Source organism: Lytechinus variegatus, chromosome 6 (genome assembly GCF_018143015.1).
Source record: "Lytechinus variegatus isolate NC3 chromosome 6, Lvar_3.0, whole genome shotgun sequence".
In the NCBI taxonomy this organism is placed as follows: domain Eukaryota; kingdom Metazoa; phylum Echinodermata; class Echinoidea; order Temnopleuroida; family Toxopneustidae; genus Lytechinus; species Lytechinus variegatus.
Genome location: NC_054745.1, coordinates 4727234 through 4751790, shown reverse-complemented (window position 1 = coordinate 4751790; position 24557 = coordinate 4727234). Strand labels below are relative to the sequence as shown.

Sequence of the window (24557 nt, the reverse complement as noted above, 5' to 3'; positions counted from 1 at the left end):
ATGATAAGATATCTAGTATGAAAAGATATCTAGATGATAAACAAATAACAGACAAATGAATCTTCATGTGTGTATTCAAAAGATATATACAGTTAAATCTGTCAATTAAATGCCATTTAATAAATAAAATGGCCTTATTAATACCCATAATCAGCTAAAAACCTACAACGTCATTCACGCTAGGCTCCGTTGAACTGGCAAGATAAATTTATAATCAAACAAAACAGTATTCCATTATGTAGTTTGTTTAATAACCTTGTTTCATTTTTCAGATGACCTACATTAGCCTAATAAAATTCCTCCACTGCTGGTAAATTAAACACCCGAACAATGCTAAACTACGAGACAGATTGGGGTTAAAACCCCTAAATAGACACTCCCCATTGAACAGAAGAAATAAATGTGATAATTACTCCAGATAGGCATCTCCAGGGCCTGGGGCACAACAAGACCGTCATTCCCCCATGCACAAGACGCACCGATAACAACAATAAATCAATTTCTATACCCGCCTTTCGCATCAAAGAATAACATTAACTCAACAGGGTGATTGTTGATGTCGGAATCGCTTTCAAATTGACGGTATTTTGACTGCTGATTGTAACAAGCTGATAGGAATTAGACGAACAATAAAGAGGGGTCGGGTTCCCACAGAGGAGGGCGAAAAATTTGTGTTTTGTCGTTCCCATCTTTGATGCGGTCATGAATGAGTGATTAGAGTTTAGCTACAATCTGGGCTATTTTGACAATGGATGGCTTTTGGGGACAAATGGAACAACACATAAATCATTGTTCGCAATCACGTGATTGGGGGTGCTATTTTTGAGCTGTATCAGTGCTCTTTTGTCACTAAATTTATCACTCAGTCACTGTCGATGGCTTTTGGATAAGAAAATTGCAGAGGTGTCTATTTTACGAGTTATCTACTTATCTAGGCTGATTTGATATAAATCAGTTTCCAAATTAATGTCCTGGATCTTTCAGAGGTCTCAATATGTTTTACAATTTATCTACTAATATATTGGCTACTCTGATATGAATCAGTAATAAAAGTGAGGTTTCAACTAGAATAATGTCTAATGATGAGTTATCTACTCATCTTGGCTGTTAGGATTATACGTCAGTCTCAAAATTGAGGCTTCATTTGTGCTAAATGTAGAGGTGTCTCTTTTACAACTTATCTACTCTCTCTAGGTTACTTTGATCTCATCTCAATACATGTTTGTGAAGGGAAAAAGGAGAAAGGTGAAGGGAAAAGGATAATAAATGAGTTGAGTGTCTTTCGTTTTTTGTCGACCATTAAAGTTTCTTTGTAATGATGATTACGGGCATTTAATCTAAGGAAGGAGAGATGACTGGATGACCATCGTAATAATGATGATTACAATGCAGTTCTACTTTGACAAAAGGTAGCTAGTGATATATTAATCAAAGTTGACATTTTACTGTATTTACATTTGTGATACTTTTGTTAAAACAGGGCAGGATAATTGTCATCATTAATATCATATGGTGATCATCTTAGCCTGGCAGACTTTGAGTGGTAGATTTGAATGTCAAAATCTTTCTAAATTACAATGAAACTTTCTACCCCCCTTCGATTTCAAAATTTTGATAGAGCAGAAATGCAACACAAATGATTGTGATGGTAGTGGTGATGATGATGATTATGATGATGGTGATGATGATGATAATGGTGATGATAATGGTGATGGTGATGATGGTGATGATCATGATGGTGATGATGGTGATGATGGTGATGATGATGATAATGGTGATGATGATGATGATGAGTAATGATAATGATGATGTTAATACTAATGGCAACAATGATGATGATGATGGCCATGATGATGGCGATGATGGTGACGCTCATGATGACAATGATGTGATGGCAACGGTCATGAAGATGATACTTCGAATTGCGATGATTAAGGTTTTGGGTTTTACAATTCTTATTGAAAAACAACATAATTGCAAAAATCACACTAGCGATTCTTCAAAACAACGACAGAATCAGAGAAACAAGAACTCAAACACATACAACTGTGCAGAATCACAGCAATACCCTACCATTTCAGCTACTATTGAGTTTATCCCTATAATATGTAGGGTAATGGTAATGTGAACTCCAAATCGTCCTAAAATCCCAGTTGAAAAGGGACCGAGGGTACACTGTCCATTTCTCATTTGATTTTACCACTAAAGGGGAGTCTACCCTCCCTACCCTAATTGATGCTATTCATATTCTGTTTGAACTTGTAATGTATCCTTGTAATAAAGTAGTCCCTCTTTATATTTCTTGTCTCGGGCTTCTGAGCCACTTAAGTGTTTTGATTTTTTGTCACTTTGTGGTTCTTTTATTTTGTTTTTGTTTATTTCTTTGATGGTTGAATGAATGAACGAGTGAATGAATGAATAATTGAATGAATGAGTGAGCGAGTGCATGAATAAATGGATAAAGTAATTAATAGATGAGTGAATGAATGAATAAATGATGAAAAACAAATGAATGAATGAATGAAGAAAGAAAGAAACAAATCAAATAATATGCCTTCACAGCTACAAGACAAACCGTTTTTTTATTGTTAGACAAACATTTTATAATCACTACTGCCAAACCCCCCACCCCATAAGGTAGTGTATATGCCTTTGGCTAATTCAATCTTGAAACCTTAAAGATATTAAGTAAAACTGCTTTTGACTATACAAGTACTGAAGCCAAAAGATGAGCCTGCAGACACCATCTCTTTAAAGTCAAGTATAAGTGAATGACTGTGCATATACATATACACAGCAGACACGAGGGAACACAGCTACTTCCATTGACTAAATCGGCAAGAAAATGCTTACGCACCATAAGGGGCAATACTAGGCAGCTAGTCTTCACTGGCAGAAGCTGTATTGTTTGACCCATCACTTCAAGAACTAGTGTCACCTGCGTGATCTTGGAGACCACTTACTCCACCCCTACCCATCAAAAATAAATCTTTACGTCCTATCGTCTTTAACATGGATTATCAGAACCTACATTTCAGCCTAAACGTCTAAGAACTTCCACACCCAATTACACTACACCTTGCTTGGTATCTCCAACCAGATACACTTTACGTGCACCTGTTCATGCAAATAGCACTTGATCTCACTAATCATGCTTACCAATATAGGTAACACCTTAAAAATCCTACACTTCATGAATATTCCTACCATTACTTTAAACCCCATAACTCTACGCTTTCCTAAATATCATAAATGTTACACTTAAATAGGTCCCAATGAGGGCTACCTTTTCAATATCACAAACTTTTACTCCATTGATTGTATTAATTAAACACTAAGGCCGTATTCTGATATCAGGTTTAACTTAAAATCAGGTTTAAAGTTGTGGTTTAAGTATGGATAGCCAATTGTTACATAAATCACTAACAGTAGAGATATCATACTTCAGCTCACTTGGCTCTGAAATCATTCTAGGAAGTATAAATAGATGATTGCCTTCACCATCGATGAATCAGGAAAGAGCACAGTAAACACGAGAAATATACAACTAATTACAACTTATAAAAATTTTGATACTTTTGGCTTCCCATACTTAAACTACAACATTAAACCTGAGTTTAAGGTAAACCTGACTTCAGAATACGAGCCTAAGTAGTTGTCACCTTGCAACCTATCCTTAACACTGACCTTAAAAGTCACTTAGAACTTGAAACCTTCATTGCATTTTTGAGGGGAGGGGCAGGAACTAAAAAGACACCCCTGCATGTACATTACCTCAAAGTTATAGAAAAGGGGGAAATGGCTGGAAGCAGAGATGCAGTCTGGGGCTGAGCGACGGAGACTAGCGGCGTTGGCTGGCGTTTAACTCCTGCCGAGTAGGGGGGAAACAATACGGTGTGCGTTTGCGCCGGTGACTTGATTGAATTACCCCATCCATTCGCTTTAATTGATGTGATTAAACAAGCCCGGGAGCGCAGGGAGGGGAGGAGACGGCCAACACCGGAGGCCTCTCCCGCGGGGCAGCCCTCTGGCCTACCTCCATGCGTTGATGTGGGATGCGGGGACCGGGTAAGGGGTGTATATGCATATTATTGCTCACGTTATGTACTTGGATCACTCTCAGCCTTTTATCTTCAGTTAATAGTTTACCATTTAGCTGCTAGCCATCAGAGGTGCTTAAAGTAGTATAATGTTGCCATGTCAAATGGAGTGTTAAGGATTGACGCTGACCTTTTTATACAGTCATGCTTTTATTTAGAGCATCGGTGGAAAATATTTACAATTTATAAGTTGTATTCTAGTGTTGGACATCATCTTATTATTCTTGTTTCATGGCTTGCAATGTATTACATACATATATAACAATCAGGGACCCGTTTCACAAAACCTGTTATACTAACACATTTGCAATAATGGTTAAAAGCTACAGAAATCCTTCATTCTGACTGGCTGATAGTAAACTTGTTGTATAAATTGTGCATTTGTTTTTATAAAAAGTCTTTATGAAACAATGCAATGCAATGTCAGTAGTATTCAAAATGATAATTCACTATTCAATCTGTTGAAAGATGTCACAGCCTGCCCTGAAATATAATTAAATCATTGTTATTGGTCAGTAAAGTAATAAGTATATTTGTGGCTTTCTAGGCCAAAATAATTATTACAAGACACCTACATGTAGATGTTGATAGCTTATTGTATATGTTACATTACTAAAGTATCAGATTTGACCACAAGATATCTACGTAACACATCTACAGTACCAAATAGTCATACAATAAAGACAAAGCTATATTCATTGATATCAAGTATGTTTGCACCTATTTTCCTTTCAGAATATTTTCAATTTCTGAGAAGGTTCTGAGTTACAACTCAATCTCTATAAGATATGAAATAACCAAGGGCAAATGAGGGCATCCTGTATCAAATGGGAGATAAATAGACAAGCTTGCTGACATTCCAAAGGGGGGGGGGGTAAAGGTAGCAACATGAAGGAGTAGTAGTAGTAGTAGTAGTATAAGTAGTAGAAGTAGTAGTAGTGGTGGTAGTAGTGGTAGTAGTAGTGGTAGTAGTAGTGGTAGTAGTAGTAGTAGTAGTAGTAGTAGTAGTAGTAGTAGTAGTAGTAGAAGTAGTAGTAGTAATAGTAGTAGTAGTGGTGGTAGTAGTAGTGGTAGTATTAGTAGTAGTAGTAGTAGTAGTAGTAGTAGTAGTAGTAGTAGTAGTAGTAGTAGTAGTAGTAGTAGTAGTAGTAGTAGTAGTAGTAGTAGTAGTAGAAGCAGCAGTAGTAAAACTAGTAGTCGTGTAGTAGAAGAAGAAGTAGTAGTAGTAGTAGAAGTAGAAGCAGTAGCAGTGGTAGTAGAAGTAGTAGTAGTAGCAGTAGCAGTAGTAGTAGTAGTAGTAGTAGTAGTAGTAGTATAAGTAGAAGTAGTAGTAGTAGTAGTAGTAGTAGTAGCAGTAGCAGTAGCAGTAGCAGTAGTAGTAGTAGTAGTAGTAGTAGTAGTAGTAGTAGTAGTAGTAGTAGTAGTAGTAGTAGTAGTAGTAGTAGTAGTAGTATAGCAGTAGTAGTATAGTAGTAGTAGTATAGTATTATTATTATTAGTAGTAGTAGTAGTAGTAGTAGTAGTAGTAGTAGTAGTAGTAGAAGCAGCAGTAAAACTAGTAGTCGTGTAGTAGAAGTAGAAGTAGTAGTAGTAGTAGAAGTAGAAGCAGTAGCAGTGGTAGTAGAAGTAGTAGTAGTAGCAGTAGCAGTAGCAGTAGTAGTAGTAGTAGTAGTAGTAGTAGTAGTAGAAGTAGAAGTAGTAGTAGTAGTAGTAGCAGTAGCAGTAGCAGTAGCAGTAGTAGTAGTAGTAGTAGTAGTAGTAGTAGTAGTAGTAGTAGTAGTAGTAGTAGTAGTAGTAGTAGTAGTAGTAGTAGTAGTAGTAGTAGTAGTAGTAGTAGTAGTAGTAGTAGTAGTAGTAGTAGTTGTAGTAAATGTAGGGTGGTAGTAGTAGAAGTATACTGGTAAAAGTAGCAGAAGTAAAAGTAGAAGTATGAGTAAAGAGAGTAATTAGTATACAAGTGATCAACAATATTCATCCTTCAAGTTTTCCCTCAACTTTCCACGTAAATACCTTTAACTACCATGCACACATGAACCTAGCACAATCTTTTATTTCCAATGTGTAAATAACAAAACTGAATGAAACTCTTACCAAGAAGGGTTAAAGGACTTATCATCTCAAAACTCCCAGCTCATATTTTTCCTTCTTTTTCAAGGTATCCATATTACCTTCAAAGACACTCTACATAGACGTCGGAACTCCCCTTAAACCTAAGAAGACATTTAAGATGCATAGAGAATTCAAGTGTTTAGATGCCAATGCATCTATTTGCATCCATTGAATCCGAGATTCACTTAACTGCACGTGGTCAGTGCCTATTTCCCCCCTCATGTGAAAGCCAGATATCTTTCTTAGTCATTGTCCTGTGTAAATTTCAGTGGAATCGATGTGGAAACGGACAGTGCTGTGCAACCCAATGTGGGGGTTGCTATGGTCTGTCTGGGCTGGAATTTATTCAAATTAAACACCTCTTGGAAACCCATTTGCCAGTTCTTCTTTTTATTTCTGGCCAACTTGCTTGATTAACATCTCGTTTTCATGCTTATATTCCTTTGAACTTGAATAGAAGTGCCCTGTCCCCCCTCTCTTTCTCTCCCTATAAATGCACTTTCTGTCCGTCTGATTTGATCATTTATACTAGCGAATACAGTCAGTTAGTAACGCATTGGGACAATACTTTGAGAAGGCCGTGTTTTGGAATATGGTTCCTGATTTCTGAAAATCGACAGCTGGCCAAAACAATATATCTATTTTCAAATTTGGTAATAGTTTTGGCATGGAATTAATCAGATATCCATTAAATTGGATTGAAATAAAGGTTTTAAAAATTAACACATAATTATCTAAGAAAAAACTTGTTCATTTTAGATTGTTTATTATGTATTGATTTACTTATCTATTGTTATAAGTTTTTTCTATTTATTAGTTTTTTCAGAAGGGGGGAGGGCAAAGTTTGGAGGGCACTCGCCCCCTAGCCCAAGCTGATATATGATCATTGCACCTGTACATATTTAATTGATATCAAGTTTTCAATGTAAACCTTTCAAGCCTCTACTTGAATATTTTGTTTAAATCCTCCACCTGATCTCTAGAATTTCATCTTTTTACAATGGCATTTCATGAAGCTATACGCTTTCATGACATTTGCTCCAGCAACAACTGCTCCGCTCTAAATTCCACACACTAATTGGATGAGCAACTTCAACCCTGGTCTTATCATTAACACTATACCCTACCCTACACCTAACATAAGATCTTATACTGCCACCCTTACCCTATATCTTTGACAAAATTAATCTGGGAGCATTTGTCGCAGGGGTAAATGTGTCACCTGCTGTTACGCTGCCCGTTATCCTATAATTTCTCACTTGATAACTCCCTTTAACGACAAAATCCACCTATAAACCTCAAATCTCTACTCGCCAATCCATACTTGTAGTGGCATACGTGGGACTATAGAAAACTCTGCCTGTTAATTAAATGGGTAAATACTCCATCTCTTGTCCGTCGCACCGGCATGCCGAATTTAATAACAACCCTACTCTAGAAACACAATTATTTGACGGTAGGATGGTGTTCGACGCTTTGTTGGGGCATGTTTCACGCTCTAGTCTATCCAGCGTCTTGAACATTTTTCACACACTAAAATGTGTGTAATACACTTACTTTGGGGGCACAATGTTAAACAGATCTCTTTACATTTTGCAGACAAATAATTATCAAAGGTGAGTATTACATGTATCTAGTAAATGAGCTAACATTCATTTTCTGTATGAGTATAACTCAATTATCCAGGCTAAATGTATACACTGATGTACAGAAGGAAATAATTTAAGTGGAGGTATTTAAAAATATAGGAACGGTACTAGTAATAATAAAAAACAATACTCCTACTACTGATAATGAAATGAATATAATAATTCAATGATAATGATAATAACAAATAATAATGATGATTAACCAATTTATATGACAAATATCCACTATAACCTTCCTTATCATCTATTTACAGAACTTGATAATGAAAACAAAACATCACATCTGAAATGATGATGATGATGATGATCACAATAATAATGATTAAGAATTGAGAAATTAATATATTGGATAGCCAATATACCCCTCAATAACGGCTATCTTCAGAAATTGAAAGTCAAAACATCTCAAATGGTGATATAGTCCAATCCTGTATCTGTGCATGTTGGTGGATATATAATGAGGCCCAACCATAATAAACCATGTAATTGTATTACATCAAAACCCAATTGAATTACAGTGGCAACATATCATGCTATATATGCAGAGGTCCCTTTCCCTCTACAACACAATTCGCCTACTGCAAAATGTGGACAGATGCATTCGCGAGCATTGATCTTAAAATGATGATCAAATTGATTTTATGTACATACACTCTAAAAACACAAAGTTAAATTTAACCCCATATTGTGTAGAAAGGGAACATGCATGTTTGCTTGGAAATTTTTTGTACCCCACATTGGGCTATTTCAACGCAACATTGCATAAAATTTACAAAATATCTTTTTACCCAACCAACATGCATGTTCCTATTTTAACCAATATTGGGTAAACCTTTTTTAGAGTGTAATAGGCTATAACAATAACTATCACAATGATCAATTTCTGACAATGTATATTATTTGTAATATATAAAGCACAAAATTCAATTTATGAGATAGAAAAAAAGTCTAATTTTATTACTAGATGGACTACAAAAAATTGATAGAATTGGAAAATAGATTGTAAATTATTCATATGCTTTTGCCTTTTTGAAGCATCAAAATATAATGGAAACATCAAAACGTGATGGTTTCAAATAAAAAAGTGTTTGTTTATCTTTATCTCATAACAAATGTTTTCTTATTCAATTTCAAGTGAAATGAATTGTCATTGATTTCAAGTTGATTCAGTATAACTAGCAAAAGCTATGATTCACTATATATATATATATATATATATATATATATATATATATATATATATATATATATAATATATATATATATATATATATATATATATATATAATATATATATATATATATATATATATCAACACTAGGTATTCATTTGAATGTAACTATTGTCAAATGAAGGTGCCAGACAAAGACAAACCAGGACAATTTAAATTGCTTAAAATGCTTTAAAATGTTTGTTCATATATACATATTTCTTTTATTTTATCTGTTTTTTACTGTAGTAAATTGGTCTCCTTTTATACCTCTTGTCTCGAGTATGTGGTTTCTAGTTAATACTGAATATAGTTTCACTACACTTTTTCAATTTTACCTAATTCCAAATTAAGCTAAAGAAAATCTATGATTGATTTGTCCTTAACTCCTATAATTTTTCTCACAAAGGATTATAAGTTGTAAATCTAATTGATCTGACTTCTAAATGTAGATCATACAGTATATTAATTCCATAACACACATATCAAACTGAAACAATTTTCCACTCTATAGTAAAATGAACATCCTGAAATGTGATCTGTAACTGTCAAGATATAAAAAGACAATTTTGTTCGTTTCAGTATTTTTACTCTGAAAGGGTAACCCATTCATGTCGTGTATTAAGACGACTTGAGAGTGACAAGCAATAAAGCCATACTCATGTTGACTTTCTTGCGTAACTTTTATGTACAAAGCCAACAATATGAGACACATAATTAACGTATGAATAGTCAAATTAGCAGTCCCTATACGACCGAGCGAAAAAGCGAACAATATTGGTTCTGAGATGTCGTACGCCAAGCGAGATTGAAATAATATAGCGGACATCGGCGACATGCGAGCGGAGTCGGGACGGGGAAGCGATAGTGCGCTCACAGTATTTTTTTTTCTCTTTCTCTTTTCGCGGGTTGTAATTAATTTCCGCATCGAGAATGGAAGGATGTCGTCTTTCCTCCCTTAAAGAACGAATTAAAAATAAATAAACTTAATATAAAAAGACTTTACATACCAGCTAGATATGATAACCCAAAATGTCTTTATGCGAATTCGGAATCCAGACGAAGGTAACATAATAATGTCAGGCCATGTGCTATTTCGACAAAATGAGTATGAATTCGTCGTCAGTTGGAAATAAATACGCCAATGTAAAATCGGTACTTTGTAGCTTCATAAATTATAATAAAAAAAACGAGAATTGAATTAAAACAAGCGCCAAAATCTAAAGCTTTAATAACATTACTGTTGATAGAACATATTCAAGGAATTTGGTTAGGAATGCATTTCTCAAAACTTGTGCACTTGGGAAGCAAATCACAAAGCAAATATTCGCCCGTTGTTACAGTAACGGTACTAAAACCTGAAGTTGATTATTTTCAATGGAGAAGACATATATTTTGCCGGCTTTGGATGGCAATCTCAAAACTTACTTCATCACAGATAACGTAATAAGACACACAGTGATGACTCGATTTATTTAAAATGTTTAATATATTCCTTTTGAACTCGTGAATAAGGACAAATTTGGAAGAAGCCAAGCAAAAAATATCATTCCATCATAATCATGAAAAAATGACAAAAGATATGTAGACATCATGACTATGAATATTTTTTTACAAAGATAATTAAATCCGAGACAACCTTTCCTTGATGACAATGAATAATCTCCAATCAAAATAAATACAAGACCAAGCCATCAAAATAAAAAGACGGCACCATTTTCATGTCAGAGCGATTGTGAGAAACAGAACTCATCGATGAAGCAGAAAAAATGAGCGATGGTCGTACACGCGCTTTGCGTAAATTCGCCTCGAAGCCATAATAAAATTAACGCGATTAAAGAAAAACAGTTCTTAATTTTGCTTCACTCGGGGCGAAATTCAATCAGTGTCGGTGAATTTTGATTTATGGTAAGAGCAAGAAAGAAAAGACAGTGACTAGCCAGCGCTAGTACTGTATAAAACATCTAAATCTGTCAAGCGAAGGGAAAATGTAAACAGAAATTATAGATTGATAAAGATTTTAGCAATAAATCGAAGCACGGTGTTCAAGTTTCGGAAGTTTTGAACACGCGCGCAAGAGAAAGGGGATAACGGAGCGGCGGGGAGGAAAAATTGATTTCAGATTTCAGTCAAAATCAGATCGATCCCGAGGGAATTTCCTTTTTGGAAGACATGAGATGGCCCTTTTATCAAGACATAAAATCGTTGACCGTCTTTATCGCAGAGTTCAAACATAATATTTACAGGATTTATGATGTGTTTTTTTGTGTGGAAGTCTGGACTTCGTTGGTTTCCATGGTGATGTTTCCCTGCTGCTGTAAACAATGTTTAGGTGATATACAAAGTCGTAGTTTTGATTGCTTTCCACTGCTTTTGTAAAATAAAAACGTATGTAAAATTGAAATTACTTTTCAATTCTTCGTTCTTTTCTTTCTTCACATTTTCATTCATGGACATATTTCGGCCAATACAAAGTCGTCTGGGATGCCTATAGCTTGAGAACCCTTTTTCACTTGATAATGATAAACTCATGATTTCCAATATTTTTTTTCATAATGCAAGTTTCACCATTTCAACACATATATTGACATCACATGGAACTGAACAAAAATTGAAGACACTGGACCAATAAGATTTTTCAGATAAAAGAAAATAATTACATGTAATCTGTGAGTATATTACATGTTCAGTTTGTTGGATCAAGAATTTGATTTTCAAAATAAATCTTGGATTCGTCAACCTAGGGTGGGTAAAAGGGATTAATCAAAGGTCATTATTTGGGATTAATGTTATTTTTTAAGTAGTTAGTTAGTAAAAAGTTTTGGATGGTGTTTTATCGACTTACCAGCTAATCTGAGCGCCGACATCCTCTGGAATTCTGGTTCTTGGAGCCACTTCCACATCCGCCTGAAGGTTTCCCTGCCGCTCTTGAGCTTACTCCAGGGTTTGGGGTTCCTCAGGAGGTCAGACAGTGTCCCTTGACTCCTACACAAGACCCTTTGGGCAAACACGGCTTGGGGTATACTGTATCTTTTGAGTTCGCTCGTCACCCTCGCTGCGATTTCTTTCGTGTTGATCTCCTCCCCGGCTTGCCCGGTATCCCTGGACGAAACGGAGCTTCGATCACCGCTTCGACTTCCCGGTGCCGGTATCGACGGTGACGGTGCGTGATGGGGGTGACCGGCTAGTCCGTTCAGGACCATAGGCGTGGTCAGACCAGTTCTTTGGGTATGATGATGCGTGAAGCCCCGCATATGTTGGGCGTTATGGGTGAATTGGTCATAGCCGTTCATGGACGCGGCATACCGGGGTTCGCTTGGCGAACAGGTGCCGTGGTGGGGGCTACCATAGCCTCCCATCGCTTGATGATGTCCGTAACCGTTTAACATGGAATTGGCAGCCATTGACCCCCCAACCCCGACACCCATCCCCATATTCATACCTCCAAGTTTATCGTAGTTATTCATGGCGAGGTTCGAACTGTTCATCAGCGAGAATCCCGTGCTAGCGTTCGTATCGTGTCTCAATTTATCGGCGACTGTATTGATAGGCGGCAGCGGCTGCAGAGGGGTTAACGTCGTATAACTTCCCGACGACATGCTATTAATACTCGGTGCTCCTTGAAAAGTATTCATGCCAAGCGCCGATCCCATGCCATATTCGGCCGAGGCCCCGCGAAAATCTGGCTCCAGCATGCCTCCAAAGCCAGTGAAACTCCCGGAGCGGGAGTGGCGACTTACAGCGAAATCCGTGGCGCTGAAGAAATCGCCCGGGTTGATGCCGGGTGCTGTTGAAGACGAACTGGTTTCAGGTACACTGTGTAAAGATGCGGCCGTAGCGCTGTCACTAAGAACGCCACTTGTCTCTAAGCCGACTAACTCGCTAGAAAGCATTTGTACTACTGGGCAGGGGCGGTTAGCGGCGTTCGCGAGCGCGAGCCGCTGGACCTCAAGAGTCGAAGAAAATGATAATAGATGATAAAATGATAATGTGATCGCCTACGCCAAGTTCATGGCCTCGACCAGCGTACGGACGTACGCGTGTGTGTGCTGTGTGTCGGCCAGTAATATTCCCTCGCAAGTCCTTCGCGTCTTGGCGACCGATTTCTTCCAAGCGACTACACTTCTCCTTTTTTTAACGAAACAAGCTCGCTCGAGGAATCAGCTGGCAGCGAGCGAATTGTTGACTCAAACAACCCCCAGCGAAGTCGGCCCTGGTTAGCGCGAAATCCCCTACTCCTCTTTTAATACACAGAAAAAGAAAAAAGCATTGGTGTAGAGAAACCGTATTATTATCACAAGCCCCCCTCACTGTGGCTCCACTGGTAGTATTTGAAACACTGCTGTTAGATGACTCACAACGGAGAAAAATTATTCGAGACGATGAAGAAGAAAATATGAAGAAATATTGCTTGGCTGGTCGCTAGGAGAAAAATTCCTTTTCGTAGACAGTGAATTAACGAGGCGTGATCAGTAAGCGAGGCACTGGGAGCGTACCCGCTTCGCTTAGAATCCACTTCGTATTTAGACAGCTGTATTGGGTCCCGTACAAACGCGCTGGATTTTTTTTCTCACCCTTTCTCGACCCCTTAAAAACTCGAACTGGCTTCAACTATCAGAAACCATACACATCTATTGTAATAACCCGGTTCCCCACTCTCTATCTCCCTCTCTCCCACTCAAAAACATTACAACAAAACCCACTATGGGATTCAGTTCACTCAACCGTGTATTGAACCTCTTTGTTACGTTTCCATCGCGCATGCGCTATTATCTCTCAAACTACCTGTTCAAAGTAGCAATTCTATTGTGTTGAGTTTGTGTGTGACAACTCGGAGCGTAATGGCATTGCGGGGTTATATAGTTAACAAAGCACAGGCTTTAGTTTTGAAGAGAGGACACTCTCGACCTAAATATTGTTTTCTTGTTCTGTGTTTGGGTTTGTACGAATGTGCCACCATCTCCCAACACGCGCAAGAGAACTTGAAAATGTTTGTTTTATTAATTAGCAAGGGTGTGGAGAGAACTTCGATATGTTTACATAACGGAATACAGTATAGTCGCTTTTAGGGTCAAAGTTAAATTCAATTTCGATGATGGGATGGTTGGATTTGGACATTTGGTTATAGAAGGACGGTGAGCGTGCATATGGTCATTATGGTGAAATGAAAGTTGATGATGGTGATGATATGCTAGTGGTGGTGATATATTGATAGAGGTGGTGGTAGTGATGATGATGAAGATGATGACGGCAGTGGTGGTAATAAAGATGATGATGATGATGATGGTGATGATAATGGTGATAGTGGTGATTATGGCGGGGATGGTGACTATGACACTGTCGTACAGAGGGGGGGTGTTGGAGCCATCCCCCCCAAAAAAAAAAAAAATAGATAAATAAAATTAATAAAAAAATCACGACTTCCAAAAAGGAGGAAAAGAAAGAAAATGAAAGGGCAAAAACGAAATGCGATATTATTTTATGAACAGAATGTCAAGATATATCGCAAAATGTGATTTTGGAATTAAGCTGGTCAAAATTTGTGCTCACTCGCTTTATTCAAAGCTTTATTCAAATGTTGCACCATCATGACCATACAACATTCATATCTCGCTCCATTTCTATACTCGACTAGTATGGTGCTGATGGCGTGATGATTAATTTATCAGAAATTTTCAGCGCCCCCCCCCCAAAAAAATACTCGTACTCCGGGTCGCTCATGAAAGAAATAAATCTCATAAAGCTATATGAATTATCGTCATAATAATATCATTTACGAGTTTCCTTACATATTTGATAGATTAGGCCTTATTGTAGCATTAATCATAATTTGTATAAGTTTTTTTACCAAACTCAATCGCTTTGCGAGCTCGCAAAATTTCTGAAATGATACACTGTATCTAAAACTCAACCCCTGTCAAATTTGGTGGTGCACGTTGACATTCTTATTTCTTAATTCTCCATTTCTCCATTTTTTCATCCTTTATTTTTTTAAAGGGGCAGTCCACCCTGATGAAAGGTTAGATATAAAAAATACTTTTAAAAAAGAATAAAAATATTGGTGAATTTTCTGGGAAACCCCATCAGATATTAAGAACGATATTAAACATTTTTTTTATTAAGACGTTATATACCAGAAGCTGCCCATTATTTAATGTAATATATGAAACATAAATACCCTTTTTTGTTGGTTCGTGATGACCAAAACAAGTTTTTTTTATCAGGAGAAGATGTTGAAACAGTTTTGTTGATATACTGACGGTACATTAAAAACATTTCAATGTGTATTTTTTCTTTGAGAAAATGACAATTTTACTTTTTACTACACGATAGATGCATGGAGAAGCTGTTCAGGGCCCTGGGAACGTTTTATTTTCGTTTTTTCTTTCTCTTTTTCAGGGTTTGCTTATGTAAATTTGACAATGAAGGGGGGGGGGTCCAAAATGAGGTTCATTTTATTCCGGAATAAAATTGACAAGCAAAAATAATAACTTTACTAAACAATGAAGGCTATTTGGGTCCACAGAAATTTGACAAGCAAAACAAAAAAGGTTTCGCTGAAAAAATGAATAACATATTTGTCACACCTTCCAGAATTCCATGGGTCACTCCTATGGAGAATACTACACGCAGCACCCCCCCCCCCACTCCCAGTAAATATTGGGGGTGTTTTAGCACCCCCACCTCCAGTGCCATGAAGCTGTTCGCATATGATGTCGCAAATAAAACAATTTTCATTCTTTTTTTTTAATCTTTGATGGATTTTCCTCAAACCTACACCAATATTTCACATAATATTTTTCTGTTATTTTGAAGTAATTTTTTTGTCAGGGGCTACCCATTATTTCGTTTTTTTTTAAAGAGGGTGGCGGCCCTACTTTTATACAACTACAAGCCAGGAGCCGCGGAACGGTTTTCAAAGTGGGGGGGGGGGGGGTTGACCATGCAAAAAATCACAATCCTATGGTAATTTTTACGTTTTTGTACACGGTCTTGTAAAAAAAAGTGGGGGGCTGAAGCCCCCCCCCCCGCTTCCGCGGCCCCTGCAAGCGTATAAGCTACAAGGAAAATCGCCTATAACGTTATGACGCTAGTTACCGAAAGAGGGGCACAAGATAGAAAAAGTCTTTCTCGGGGGCAATCTTCTTTCGTCCGCTATATACCATAACGACGTCGGCTCGGCTGTTGAGTAGCACTCGGAAATCCGTAATGGACATCGAGTTTCCGAGAGTGGGTCTGGGTCGATCAGGGGAAACACGTGAAAATGTGTTTGATGTAAGAAGAAAAGAAGGAGGAATATTTGATATTTGAAAACATACAATAGGATGGTATGGAAATGTGTTGGATGTGAAGTATAGGGTCTCGGAAGGACATAGGGAAAGTGCAATTGGTTGGATGAGAAAAGAAGAATGAATGTACGAAATGTGTTTGTAAGGATGAAGAGAAGAGGAAGATGAGGAGGAAGAAGAAGAAATGAAAAAGAAGTAGTTGTAGAAAAAGTAGGAATAGAAGAAAAAAGCGAAGAAGAAAATAAGATGAAGGGAAAGATTAAGAGGATGAGAAGAAGAAGGAGGAGGAGAAGAAGAAAAAAGATGAAGGAGAAGAATAAGAGAAAGAAGAAAGAGGAGTAGGAGGAGGAGGGGAAGGAGAAGAAGAAGACGAAGAAGGAAGAAAAGAAGGGGAGAAGGAGGAGACGGATTAGAGAAGAATAACAATAAGAAGAGGGGGAGATTGAAGAAGATCGAGAAGAGGATAAAATAAGAAGTAGAAAGAAAAAAAAAGAAGAGGGGATGAAGGAAAGGAGTTAGAGAAAAGAAAATAGGGATTCTAAAATGTTTTTCATCTAATATTGTTCTCTTGTTTCTTTTTCATGTGTATTTTCTTTTTTAATGTTAGCAGTGCCTAACCGCTTATCATGCTTACACAGGTCTTATTATAGTCATTTTATAAAACTACCAGGTCCATAAATGAGCTTTAAATTGGACAACACTTTCCTTATCCTAAAAAGAACGATTTAACTTGTAATTCCATCCAATCCCTAAGCTTATACCGCTGACATATGTTCCAACACATAAAACTAACCCATTATGTTCCCACGAACACTTTCAACAAATTAATCCCCTTTAAACCACTTTCAAATACACCAGAAACCCTCCAAAACTAATTCCATGCTTTCTAAAAACGCATTTTTGTAAATAAGGAACGGGGATGGAGAGATATGTTGTCAAAATTCATGCATTGTCCCGCGATCGTAATCAGCTTTGCGATATCGATTGAGCGATAATGACTTTGAGACTCGGAGATCGATATAACTGGGGAAAAGATCGATACCCTCTCATGGATTACGCGAGTTCTGTTTTAGGATTAGTGGGGTTAAATTTCGATCTGTTTAAGCGGGCATTTCCGTCCGAAAACAACTTCAAATGACGATCAAACTGAACACGAATAAAGAAAAGATTTTAAATATTCACCTATAGAAATGGATAGAATACTGTTTTGGCCCAAACACTTCCGACATTTTTTTTGCATTTATAATTATTAAGAACGTATTGTTTAAATGGCAATCAGCTATGCAAAGTTAGTTGTGTTCATAGACAGTGCAAAGAAATAGGGCGATATCGATAGATATCTAACTGTCCACCGGTACATATCGAACTTGGATCTAAATCAATAATTTGATCGAAATAGAAACATTCTTTTCAGGTCATCATTGATCGCCTTTCATTATGCTACTGTACACAGACATGGAATGATTTGCACTGTTATATGGAACGCAATCATATATTTTTTTTCATCTTCTCTAAACAATGATGATAATAATGATGAAAATTTTAACATTTATATAACTCTTTGAATACAATGTTTGTAAGCGCTGCATACTATTTCCTCGGCTTTAGCATAGCTACTCTGATCAGACGCTCAGAGCATTTAAGGTGTTCCTTCCTACCGGGTACACATTTACTACACCTAGGTGGAGAGTGGCAAATTTAGATAAATGTCCTGCCAAAGGACGAATGCTGCGGCGGGATCCGAACTCCAGCCTTTGCGGTTCAATGTTAGGAGACTTATCCACTGAGCCACAACACCTCTATATACATATATCTTTCCTCACATTAAAACGTTTCCCCCATAAGCTTGTTCCCACTCCTATACTACAGGATGTTACCCAATATTGGGTAGAAATGGAACATGAATGTTTGCTGGGTATTTTTTTTACCCTATATTGGACTCTTTCATCGCAACATTGCGTAAATTTTTTTAAATATTTGGTATCTTTTTACCCAACCAACATGTACGGTCCCATTTTACCCAATATTGGGTAAAACTTTTTTAGAGTGTACGCAGCAAAAAGTGTGGAGTATGATCCCAGTCATTTTACCCCGATTATAAATTTGTGGGGTTATAATCAAAACCATGCACGCTATTATGGCACCTTTGTTTGGTTTTTACTTTAACTCTCTTTGGTGTTACGTTCATATACTGTACGGTGCTATGCTAACACCTCAGGGCGTAGTCCCCTAGTGACAGACACTGGTGTCAATTTTAAAACCCTGGCTTTTTACATCTTTTCTTTACTCTTATTTCTATTTTCACACAGCTAATAAAGGTGCTATTTTCCATGCCAGATACATTTGTATACTGTTGTAGATAAAGTTTTCCTAAATAAGTTCCTGCAGTTCCTAATCTTACTATATATAGTGTAATTTTACATGCATTGTGTAAAATTTAAGAAAAATCTGTATTTGGTGCATGAAACATTTCAAATGTTTTGTAGTATCCCCTTAAAAAGGCCTAGCTCTTCTGCTAAATTGCACAGAGTTTCATGTTAAAACAATTTACAGAATGACCCTGTAATTTTTTTTTAAAGTCTTTTGTTTTCTTGTTTTTTTAACACTGTACCAACCACGGAAAAGGGAAAGAGAGAAAGAAAAAAAAGATACAATAAAGATTGTATTCCAACAAAAAGTAAAGAGGAATTGAATTTAGGAAATTTTACGATTATTCTGACCATATATTTTTATTTTTGTTTTAAGCAAGTGCACATTTAGTTACCAATAATGCATATATAAATCATTTCAATTTATTTTATTTAAAAGATTAAATGCCTTGCACACGGGGGTCGAATATTTTTTTTAGTTCATGTCTGATCCATTTTCCATATCCATCCATGCCTTCAACTAAACATGCTAAAGCCGGGGTAATGATAATATCCAAGTCCTTTGGAATATTATAAGATTCAGATTTTATTTCCAACAGAACGTAAAGAATAATACAAATCATTTTCGTACATTATAAAAATAACATTTTCAATACGAAACATTGTCATTTGAATTATATTCAAATGTGATATGCGCTTTACGAAAACTGTTGTTATTATTATCATTGTTATTATTATCATTATTTATTTTTTCCGCGATTCCTCCATCTATCTGCGCCTCGGAATAGTTTACTAGATAGATGGCGCTTAATAAAACCTGTGTTTATAATAATTATCATTATTATTATTATCATTCCACGCCACCCCCCCCCCTGCCCATCTTTTCCAAATCAACTCCTACCCGCTGTTTTTCACTGCAACTTTCTCATGGATTCTGTATTATGTTCATATAGACAGTTTAATGAATTCCTTTGTCAACCCCTCATCATACCAGTTGATGATCTCTCAAAAATCCGCATTCTACCTGTGTCATTTCTAAGACGATTAAGCATTTATGGGGGCAATTCTTTACCCCTCTACCACAAAAAACAGATCCGTAACAAATGCTTAATCCTCCTGTCATCCTATTCAAATGATCCCGGGAAACAAGAGTGAATTTAACCAACAAAAACTTTTCTCCTGGTTCAGAAAGGTTTTCTCTTGATAAACCCTGAAAAGCGAAGATGAGAAAACATGTCTTTACAAAAGGCTGGGGCACCATTGAACATAAAGAACGCGAAATAGTTAAGCGGCGAAGCGCAAAATGTTGAAGTCGGGTCTTTCAAAATTCGGGAGCGTGAACGGAGGATTAGCGGATTACACACCGGAGAGTTGTGGGGAGAACAATAAGCATATATTCGTTAATACAGAAGATCTCCTTCGGGTGAAAGGGGTGAGCAATTCCCCCCCCCCCCTTTCTTCTGATTTTCAATAGAAGATCCTACGATGATTAGGGTGACGTGGAATTAAATATAGTCCCGAAGCTCATATTCACACCAAGGTTTAATTACTTATTTGTTATCGGAGGTGAAATCGCTTATTTCTATCAAGAATGTAATTTTTGCCAGGATGCACGCCTAAGCCTAGTTATCTATTATAATCTTAATTATGTTACGTGGAAAAACATGATGGGTACCATTATACTGGAAGCTATATATCTGGCAGTCAAATTTATTATGTTACATCTATTATTATTTTCTTTAAGTTTACACTCTGAAAATAATGATAATAATAAATACTATTTTCTTCCACCATTTTTTAAGATAACTGCGTAAGGAAATTTTGAGCATTTGTTACAAAACATGCGCGATGAGAGACGGAAACATGAAGGAGAGAATAAACTTAAGAACGTAAATGGGAAATTTAGACTTTTATATCATCGACCTATATGAGTTTTGTTTGAAAGACACTGACTGGAACACAACGAAGAAATGATTTAACTTTTATAGTGGAATTTGATGTAAATAATTTGTATGTTGATGATTTATCAATAAAAACATAAATAAAAACAAAGAGTAACGAGTAATGGAGAAGACTGAGGAGGTGCCACAATGATCAAAAGCAAGATTTTAAAGAATGTAAGAATGAAGGAGCACAAACCGATTAGGAGAATTTAGTAGAAAAAGGATGGAACATGAAGAACAGGAGATATGATGATAATAACAATAATAATAATAACAATAATAATGATAATAATAATAAACATAATAATAATAATGATAATAATAATAATAATAATAATGAGAAGAAGAAGAAGCAGAAGAAGAAAAAAAAGAAGAAGAAGAAGAAGAAGGAGGAGGAGAAGAAGAAGAAGAAATCGTAGAAGGAGAAAAAGAAGTGAAAGAGGAGAGGGTGGGCGAGAGAGAGGAGGGGAGGGAGTGGTGGGTGCAGTGAGAGAGAAGAACTGAACAGAGAAGGAAATAGAGGAGTGCCTGATATTTGGCCATTGAAACCTTACAACTGCTATACCACAGTCATTATAGTTTGCCTGGTTAAGCCCCTTACGCATCGAATAATGATTATTATTTTTAGGGAACACCAAACCGTCAACCTCAGGGAATCCCTTCTTACATGAGTCATTAAATTGGAATTTGTTAATACTACAACGATTACTTAGTTTGATTGAGCACTTGAAAAATCCCTTTTTCTCTTTATGCTTTTGAGTGAATCCCCCATTTCCACGGATACTCTTTATTTTTAAGTTAAAACTATCTATAAAAAATGTTGTTCTGTAAACTTCATATGTTGGTTATCATTAACATCATTGTAATTATATGTATGATTAGTTTGTATATAATTCTGTTCTGTTCTGTATGTTCTTCTAAAAATAAAATCGAATTTGAATATGCGACCTGGAAAGACACAACGCTAAAAGGTGTGGGTAGGGAGGGGGGGGGCAGAAGCAGTCTTGCACGAGTTACAGACAGGGGAACAGAAAACGTGGTACACTGTCAAAAGAAAAAAAATATTGGATAAAATTTTAACCAGCACGAGGGTAATATTGTAGGGCAGTGTCTTACCCAATGCGGGAAGCATATTGTCCAGTAAGGTTTAAAAAATGAGCACCAAATACTTTAGAATGGGCCAAATTTTCATCACACTGAATGCATAAAAATGCCCAAAAGAAATGCCCAATGTTGGTTGGACACATAATTACCCTTATGGAGCATTTTTATCCAATATACTTGTAGAGTGTATAAGCTTTAAATATACACAATCATGACAACATACAGTGGAAGGAAATCATGGTGATTATGATGATTTTTTTTTATATGCATCTTGAAGGGGGCGAGGAAGCGGGGGGATTCAGCCCCCATTTCCCCCCCAAAAAACGTAAAAAAACGTAAAAATGACCACATGATTGTGCTTTTTTGCATGGTCAGCCCCCCCCCCCCACTTTCAAAACCGTTCCGCTGCCCCTGTCAGTACAAATTACGGGAGCTCAGGAAAATGATAGAAAAGGCTGTAGAAAATAAATGCCCAAAATGAAATGAAATCAAGGGGAAAGGTGGGGGAGGAGGAAAGGAATTGAGAGAGAGGGAGACTGAGACGAAAAGGGGTTGTCAAGAAAAAATAATAGCTTAAAAGGAACACTCATATAAATCAAGGGGAAGATATAACAAAGAAATATCAATAAAACATATTGTTTTAACAACGTAGCGTTTACTTAAAAAAAATCATGCATAATAATTACAGACTTAAAATGTTGGGCAACAAACTGTCCATTGTGATTATGTTGGTAATTTATATCTATATTTTCTGGGCAATTATTATCAAATTTAGCAAATTTAGTACCCAATAATAGTTTTGATTGCCCAATTTGTACGGATTTTAACCAATAGTTGTGTGGATAGTGTCTTGCCTAGGGTTGGTTAAAAGTTGGACACTTTTTTTTGCCCAACTATTTTAAGAGTGCAGTAGGCCTTTCGTTTAACGGAACATATACAGTAAAGCAATACAAAAGACAGAAAGACGTCAAAACAGATTATTAATGAGAGTGCAAGAAAAAGAAAACAGAGTGAGAGAGAGAGAGAGAGAGAGAGATAAATCTTAACCCTTTGTCATCTTTTACTGTTCTATATTTACTTTAAAAATAAAAACAGTATTTTCCGTTTATGCCTCAGAGCGATTCCGCGGGTCTATCCAAACTTTTAACTGTGTCTGGAAATTCATTTCATCGGTGGAAAATTCTCCCATATCTTCCTCTCATATTTTGCGAACTCCGCTACGAAATGAAGCGTGAGTGTGCGTCTTTTTACGCCTTTTTATAATCTTGGCGTAAAGGGCGAGAAAAGAGGGGAGAAGAGAAGGCGCCGAGTTCGCCGTGAGGGTTGCTTTGGGCCCGGTGGGGCTAATGGGGTATAGTGTACACAAGCCGCGCGACATCTAGCGCACGGAGCGGGGTACTGCGTTGTCTTGTCGCCTGACCCATCCGCCTGGCTTGCCTCTGGGCTTTCGGCTGAAAGCCGGGCTAGGCGAGCTTGTGTGGGGATTGCAATGGGGAAAAAATTAATGTTGCTATCGTATGATGACGAGTCGCTGTTCGTTCGCAGTATGATTTTAATAAAGTGCTTGGATTAAATGTGATAAATTGCTTGCCGTTGTGCGATGAATACAGCAGCGTGAGAATTGAATAAACATGCCATAATTATTATAAATAATGAGAGAATCATGTTCAAGAAATCACCGAATTATTTGACAATGATTGACAAGTAATGGATAGGTCTATGTTAGGGAACGCAATAAAACCATGTTACTTCTAAAAAAAAAACATCGTCTTTTAAATTTTGATAGGACTTATTTAGATATGATTCACACAAAATGCTCATATTTAACAATGTGAGTACACTGCAAAAGCTCCGGTGTTGATTAAACACCAGCCCGGAATCTATATATGTCCACACCTGAGAGGTGTTAAACAACACCAGTTTCGCTTTGGTCTAGATAGGTGTTTATACAACACCAATTAAAACAGCATTGGTTTGGTTCCAAACTGGTGTTGTTTCAATACTTCTCTGGTCTGGACATAATAGATTCCGAGCTGGTGTTGAATCAACACCGGAGTTTTCGCAGTGTAAATACTTTCACACTGTGGAAAACCTCAACAGTAAATAACATAAGTAGCATCAAGTGAAATAAACAAAGTGCATTACAAATTATGTTGAATAGATAAAATAATCGAAAGGATTGCCCATTTCAGTGTCATTAAGTACTTCATGATGGGGTCAATAAACGGAAAGTACTTGGCCCATATAGAAGTGTAGAGTTCAATCAAGTGTAAACATGGTAAATACTACAACAAAATAGTGGTATATACGATAACACTAAAAGTATTATATAAGTATTATGGTATCTAGGAATATAGATTTTCTTATTCATGTTTGAGTGTATTGATATTATAAATATCAGTAATCATTTTGAATACATAAAGAAAATGAAAAGTCAATGGAGCAAACTGTTTTCTTTTATTCTGTGAGTCCTCTTGGTTCGATAGCATTCCAATTCTTTCTCCTCACCTTTATATTCCCCTTTACGTTTTTATTTCCTCTTTATTGACGCATTTTGACGTATTCCATTGCCGATAGTCGTTTTGCTCCAGGCGCTTAAGGCAATTACATATTAGATTTAATGCCAATTTAGTGCGGAGGCCCGGAGCAAAAGACTGGGAGCCAATTCTAAAACTCTTTTGATTGATTGCTTGCCCGGTTGACTTCTTTATTTTTCAAGAAATTATATCCCCTCGAATTTTTCGTATTTTTCCCTTTTGTATTTTATGCTACCCTTTTCTTTT

At 36.7% G+C, this 24557-nt stretch overlaps 1 protein-coding gene across 1 annotated transcript in view; it reads right to left on the bottom strand.

Moving 5' to 3' along the window:
- The window catches only part of LOC121416890 (one cut domain family member 2-like), a 49368-nt gene extending 35628 nt beyond the window's left edge, over positions 1-13740 (bottom strand). The window contains exon 1 of the mRNA XM_041610417.1: positions 11915-13740. Within this exon, the coding sequence (XP_041466351.1) occupies positions 11915-12962 (1048 nt within the window). The 5' untranslated portion in view covers positions 12963-13740. The remainder of the gene's footprint in view (positions 1-11914) is intronic.
- Positions 13741-24557: the final 10817 nt, after the last annotated feature.